The sequence below is a fragment of the Alligator sinensis genome, unplaced genomic scaffold (genome assembly GCF_000455745.1).
Source record: "Alligator sinensis unplaced genomic scaffold, ASM45574v1 scaffold1254_1, whole genome shotgun sequence".
Lineage (NCBI taxonomy): Eukaryota > Metazoa > Chordata > Crocodylia > Alligatoridae > Alligator > Alligator sinensis.
In genome coordinates this window covers 472330-479739 of record NW_005842997.1, presented here as the reverse complement: position 1 = coordinate 479739, position 7410 = coordinate 472330, and the positions used below count along the sequence as shown (strand labels likewise).

The 7410-nt window shown below is 40.4% G+C and overlaps 1 protein-coding gene across 1 annotated transcript in view; it reads right to left on the bottom strand.

Moving 5' to 3' along the window:
* Nucleotides 1-251: 251 nt before the first annotated feature.
* LOC102380524 (metabotropic glutamate receptor 7-like) overlaps nucleotides 252-7410 on the bottom strand; it is a gene marked incomplete at its 3' end in the record, with an annotated part of 337318 nt that continues 330159 nt past the window's right edge. Inside the window, exon 6 of the mRNA XM_006036673.1 lies at nucleotides 252-392. Within this exon, the coding sequence (XP_006036735.1) occupies nucleotides 252-392 (141 nt within the window). The remainder of the gene's footprint in view (nucleotides 393-7410) is intronic.

Sequence of the window (7410 nt, the reverse complement as noted above, 5' to 3'; positions counted from 1 at the left end):
TGGCAAATGCCAATTATGGCTGAATGGACTGACAGAAAAAAAAAAGATAGAAAAGAATGCTTTTTTGCCTCTCTCCATCTATTTCTTTTGTCCTGCAAGGCTTATGCTCCTGTTCCATTTTCTGTACAACTACTAAAATTCAATTTATTTTTTCAATCTGTTTCCAACCAAGCTTCCTTGCGTCAGCTATGCAATCATTTCAATGCAAGTCACGTAGGGTAGCATGAGAAGGGTGAAGTGAATACAATTACCTGTGCATTTACGATCTGTGTCTTCTTTTTTTGACCCACTGATTGTTAACTTGCAATTGAAGTTCTCCTCCCAATATTCTGCAAACCACACGTTCCTTCTGTTGTTCTCCAATGTACGTGAGGTAAAATACGTATCAAACCCTAAAAGAGGAAGACAAGTAGAAGGGTGAAATCTGGCACTGCTATTACCAATACTACCACAACCTGAAAAACAAATATGTTGCATACATTTGCTAGAATGCACAGCACATGACTACAACCTAGCAAAGACAGACTAACAAGGAAAAAGGACATTAGTGACATGCTTTTTATTGTTGCCTACATTTTACAAATCAATTACTCTGCTGCATGCTATAAGTTGTTAAGTAAGATGCCTGTAAGATAGGAAATTCATATTAGACAAGAAAATGGATGGGTCACTAAGACTTTATAGGGTGCTGCAATGGCAGGGCAGTTAGGGGATAGATTTGAGCTTGAGTATATACTTCATCTGAAAGCCCTCCCCAGCTGTAAATGCTTTTGTGACTGTTCAGACTAGAGAGCCAATAGCAGCCTGACATGGTGTTAGCCTCATCATTCTCATATGCTCTACTGACTATGGAAGTGGGCATGCCTTAACCACACTAGCCCAACGGTGTGCTAGGTTTGGGTCGGACTTGACCTTGATTTAGTGATTTTAGAGTGAAATCAATGGAACTGTGATTTTATAATTAACCTTGCCAGCCCTCTAAAGGATGTGGTTTTACTCTCATTCATTTTTCATCCATTGTCCACTGTCTATATAAGTTATTCTGTCCTGAGGAAAGCATGTTTTCTTATTACATAGTTCCTCTTCATCTGCTTGATACCCATTTTGGTCAATATGAAGAGAAAAACATTTGAGAGGTAGCTGTAAATCACCTCTGCTTACTTGACTCTTACATTATACCTCCTAATGTGAAAAAGTAAAGGTTCTGTTTGTGATCCTGTTTGTTACTGAATTGAGAGAAAAATCTAGCCACAGACAATGTTCTGGGCTATAAGAGCAAAACAGCCTTCCTCAGGCAACCTGCATACAACACTATTTTATTAGCAGAGGAATTGATTCAACAAAATAAAATAAAATAAAATAAAATAAAATAAAAACTCTGTGGCTGCTTGCCAAAGGCTTGAAAAGCCCTGATATTTTAACTTTTGTTTGCTCTGGCCATGAGGAAATGCAAATTGTTACTGAATATTCATGTAATATTGACAGATCCTGCAACTTTATAATGAGTCTATAATGAGTCCTGCAACTTTTATGATCATTTTTGTGTGTCTCCGTAAAGTCCCAGCTTCTGGAGGCATGTGATTATGTGGGAAGGACAAACAAAAAAGACTCACAGGACCCCTCTAGATGTTCAGGAAAATGCATGATAGGATCTGATGCACTATCCACACAATTATGCCTCCTGCCATGGCACATGTGCATGGCAGGAGTTGTGACTGCGAGATCCAGCATCAACTCCTACCACGCCTTATTGCTGGTACAGGGGGAGCCTGGGATCATCATCCCATGCTCCCCCTGCATCAGCAAGTAGCAAGCTCCCACAGCTGTAAGTCCCATAGCTGACCTAACTCACAGCCATGGCAGTGTCCTGTGGCTGCCAGGACAGAGTCCTGCAGCTGGAAGGACTCTCCATCCTGACAGCACACCACAGCTTCCAGGGCAGGGTCCACAGCTATGGGGCACTGCCAGGACAGAAAGTACCATCACTGTGGGACTCCCAGCTCTGGCTGCACATGGTGCAACTCTGCAGGTGCTGCAGAGATAAATTGATTATTTTTTTCCCAATGTTTTGAATCAGTAATGCTGTGCATGCTGAAGTAACATTTTCCTATGGCGTTTACTTTAGGCGCATCTACATGTGCATTAATGAGCTTTAGTTAATGTGCATTAAATCTAGTACCTTCAATGTGAGGTACTACGAAAATGTGCATTCGCTTGTCTTAATTTGCATTAACTAAAACGCATGGTTTTTAAATTACGCTTAATGTGCATTAGCCAAATAGCACATTTTAGTGATGCTTTAATAAGCTTTAAAATAGGCTAATATGCATTAAAGTGCATGTGTAGATGAGCTCTTTGTTTTTACTACTGAGGCAGTAAGCAAAAATTCATAAGAAGCCTTTTGCTGAGGTTGGTACTTGTATAATATTCTGATGGTAAAGAGTTAAGGTTGCTGTCTTGTAATTAAACCCTTGCCTATGCAACCCTGGAGAAAGCAGAAGACAATAAAAGTAGGAACCTGAACAGCATGTGCCATAGTAAAGGGGTATATGACTGCTCAGTTCTGTGGAGCTAAACTTCTGGAAAGTTTCAATTCTAACAATTGACACCAGTTTTCCAAAAAGCCCACCTGATCAAATGCTAAACGCTTTTGGAAATCTGGTTTTACTGATGTTCCTCAGTGGCAGTAGAGCTTTTTTAAAGTCTGACCCCAGTTATGGATACTAAACATGCAGAAATCTCTTAAGCTAAGTAGAGACAACCACAAAGCCCGAGGCTGAATAGATTCAATCTTCACAGGTTAGTCTAAGCTGCGTAGACTGAACCAATACACAAATGAACAGATATTTGTTTTTGATTCTGGAAATGCCCCACATGCCTGCAGTGGCCCAGGCCACAAGCTGGGGGACACTAGAGCATGCCTTCCTGCTCAGCTGGAGCAGACCGCTTGGGCCAAGGCTAGTCTGCCCACCCTGTGAGAGGGGGGAGGGTTGTGAAGGGAGGCACAAAGCATCCTGGGATGCTGGGGGACTATGAGTTAACTTAAATCTGAAGGGGATCTGGGACAGAAATTCAATAAACCCATTTGACCTGAATCAATTAAGTCTGATATTGCATCCATCCAAGTTTATCTTAAACTGGTTTTGGCTATTTTGAAAGAGGTTTACGTTCACTGAACTTCTGTTGTGTTACAGATTTGAAGCAGTTTCCAATCACTTACAGTGGTTTATGTGTAATTTCTGTCCCTAGCCTTTGAGTATATATATGACCCCTGTCTTAAAAACTCCATGCAAGGGCCATGTTTCTGCTTCAGCTGATGAAGTCATTTGATTGATTTCAATTAGGCATACAACTAAGCCATTAATTGGAAAGATAGAGATAAAAGAAGATGAGTGAAGGGATCTAACATAGGAGAGTGTAGAGTTTGCTTAATCCTTATTCTCCTCTATCATCTCCTAGCTTTGTGCATTTCCCTGATCTCACACACAGTCTACCCATGGGTTTACTATTTTTGGTTCTTGCAAATCATACAGAATAAGAACTCATAGCATGGAACAACAAATCAAGATGTCCTTTTTGTGCCCAGAGCTATATGACAGTATTCATACTATACAATTCCTGTGGGCTAGAAAAAGCATTAGGGGTACTGACATACCCTGCTAAGCTCCCCCTACAGTTAGAAACTCTATGCACGAATTACCATACAAAAATACCTTGGAGTTTTCATGAGCTAGCTAAGTAAGCCAAGGCGGATCATTGTTTCCTCCTGTTAAGGATCAACAGAATGATATAATCACTTAGCACTGAGGTTTAAAATGCCAAAACAAATGCGCAGGATTTTGATTGTTTAATTTTGCTTGCTTCGTTTCTGGCATCGTCCTTGTAGGTTTTAATTAAATTGAAACCCTCCATTTTACAAGCAAAATGAAAGCCAAGGTTTATTTTGTGAGCATGAACTTGGGAACACATTTATGCTATTCTTAATATAGGGCAAATGCCCTCTAACAATTTTAATTATGTCCATATAATTGACACCCTTTAATAGATTTTACTCAGGCTAGAGTAAGGGACAGTTTTGCACTGGAAAAAAAGATCGCTCTAAACCTAGTAGCATCCAATTTTCTGCATCCAACAAACTTTCAGACCACTGAGAGATGGATAACCCAGACTTTTTGATCATTTTGCATGACCCCTTTCTTAGGCTGAACTGAATTGAAGGTTCCAAAAAAATATTTTTCCCCAAACTTGAGATGACACCTTTAAAGCCAGCAGAAATCTTTTGCAAATTGATACATGTACAACCAAAATATTGGTCCGATGTCAGATATCTGACCTTTACTTGAGTAACAAATAAAGCTCACAAGAGAGAGTGGTATGAAAATAATAGTAACAGTAACACCAATAACAGCCACAACCAAGATAGTCACTGGATAAAAACCAAAACAAGCTACCAAAAAACAAAAAAAAGTGGATTGCCAACTGGGCCAAAAGCTTGGCAAATACTCATCTTGGGTGATACTACAATGCCAGATACTAATGGGACTTCATATAGCATGAGAAAGCAAGGTCTAGCTGTGATCACTACCCTCTCAAGACAAGTCATGCATTACAGGATTAAAACTCTACTGCCAAGTGCAGTGGTGCAGTGTGCCTCAGGCACGCAGTGGCTGGCCTGTGAATGATATCTTGCTTCAGTCCATATCTTCATTTTAGCTCTGGTCCCCCCCCCCCCCAGGCCATTTTTTGCTTGTTTGTTTGGTAAGGAAACAGATTGTATGGGGCAAATAAAACAGCATGCACATAATACAAACCTCCCCATCACCCTTTCTGTAGCGAACTGATAATCTATTAGAGAGATGTTAACCAAAAGCGAAAAGCTTAACGAGATTGATATATTCTGATCCCCTTTCTAATATTAATGAAAAATAGGCTGTAGTGCAAATGCCCACTTGCTTATGGGAATTCCCTTTTTCAAATACCCACATGCACATACCCTAATGGTATCAGAACAATGGGATCATCACAAAAAGCAGTCACTGTTTCTACTGCTTCAGTGCTGCTCCTTTACTACCTGTAGCTATGGATCCATTTAGACCTCACATTAAGCAGGGTAACACAGGCTCAGTACTTGGATGGGAGAACATTACGCTAGATGAATGGTAGGATATAGTGGCTCAGTAAGTGGCATTCTTCCTTCTACGCCAGTACCAAGCAGCAGTGTGTAAGGCAGGACTCTTGAGAGTGGAGCTAATACCTTTTACACAATATGCAAACCCCAGGCTTCTAACTACTTATATGCCAGACCACTTCCAGCTTAGGTAATCCTCCAGTTTCATTTTGGGTTGCTCCTTAACTGCTGCATGGTGTTGCTTTTTTGCCCATGAGCTGATTTTCAATGCTGGGTGAAGAACTCACGGACACAGGCTCTCCCCCACAAGCAGGAGCAGTATATCTATGTGCACATGCTGCTAGGTAGCATAATGCTACATCAGACAACTGGCACTCTGGGGATATTTGGAGTCAGTTGATCAAGTCAGGACCAATGTTTTAAATTTTGGACAAAAGTCCAGTTTCAGGAACTCTTTGGGGACACTGGGCCATAGCTCCTAAATCTAGAGCTTTTCTGTTAAATATGGAACAGCTGGTCACCCAGCCATATGTCTGTCTCTAACAATGCTTAAGATGACACAAGTCCACTTCAAAGCTGGCATTGGGATTCAGACCCCATTTAATGCAGTGCTCAATCTACAGAGATAGCTCAAAAATCTTTGGAATGAAAGATGTTAGAAACACTGTGAATAGTTAGCACTCTCATTGGTAAGTCTTACTTTGTAAAAAAATAGCACAAGGCAAGGTAGAAGGTCCAGGCTCTTCATAATAAGCATGTCTTAACAACAGGTGTGTCGGGTGGGGGGGGGGGGGGGGGGGGGGGAGGGCGGTATTCTTTCTTAACCTGCCCCAGTAATTGCAGACACTTAACCTTTATGAAGGAAAATCATAGTTTTTGTTTATGAAAAATCAAGTGGAAAGTCAATATTTTAATCTCCCCTGCCAGGAGCGTAGTCAATATTTTGACTCGGGCTAGAGTAGATATTTTATCCTTTTATTAAATACATTGTTCATGTATTCCAGTTATGCTAATCTGTGGCCCAACAAAAGCAGAGCATTGCTAATGAAGTGGCTTGAAAAATGTGTCATACTCTGGGAGGCATACTGACAAGTGTTAGTGCAGCTGAGTTGGAGAGACAAATCTGAGAGTTCAAGTTCTCCCTCTTGCTGTGGGTTCACGGCTGGTGCTGGCACTGCAAGACTCCAGTGGATAGAGGGGAGTAGCAAGTTGTTATATGTGCTACAACTTGCCTATGAACCATGTGAAACCAAGTTTCCTTTTGGTTTTGCAGTTGCCAGGTGCAGTAAATAAGTATCCCATGGGAAAGAGATAAAGACAATCTTGAGGTAGTAGCCAACATTCCCTCTAATTATAAAATGCTTATGCAAAACTGGTTTTACCTGGCACCCTCCACTACAAGATGGAGTCAGAGGCAAAACACATAGCAGAATTAAGTTACCACACTAGGATAACATTAGAGAATGCACAAATGGATGTTTTCAAACAGTAAAAAGGATTGAGAGTGAGAGATGAATTCTCCATCCTATCCTAGATTTGCATATCATTGACCTAGCAGCAATATTAATCATTTTCTCAATCCTGGATCTACCACTAAACAACTCTGCTCCCAGGGATATTACCCTTTAGACACAGTGCAGCATATGGGCCCCTATGAATCAGTTTAGAAAAAAAGCAACACAGTGATCTTCCAGAACCAGCCAAAAAAAAAAAAAAAAAAATCAAGTTTCATTTGGCAGGCATAAAATCAGACCACACCATAAACTGCATAGACTTCTGTCTCACAATAAATGCATCAGGGATGCTTCAGGATAGCTATAAAAAACACTAAAGAAAAAGTACTACCAAGGTTCTGTGCCATAAAAAGCCGCTGGATATCTACAGCCTTTCAACTAGGCCCTTCCTATAATTATTTGACAGTATAATCAAACCCCTTGTATGCCACAATAGTGAAATTGGGGACCGAACTGTAACTGTGAACTGCCAGCTAACAAATGAGACAAGAAACCAATAGAAATTTTACACCTGCTGTTTTGCAATCAAACACTTCACTCACACAGGAATTCTTCAATCTATGGCACTTGGAAAGAACTTAAACAATTCCTCTCATTTATCAGCAAAGAGAAAGTGTAAGGGAATATGTCAAGTAACATCCCCATATTCCATTCCCTACACCACGTAGCAAAGGAGAGATAAAAACTGAAACAACACAACATAAAACATTCCTACATAGCAACAACTCCTCAAGATTTAACAATATTTAACTTTCAAAATAGTTCAGC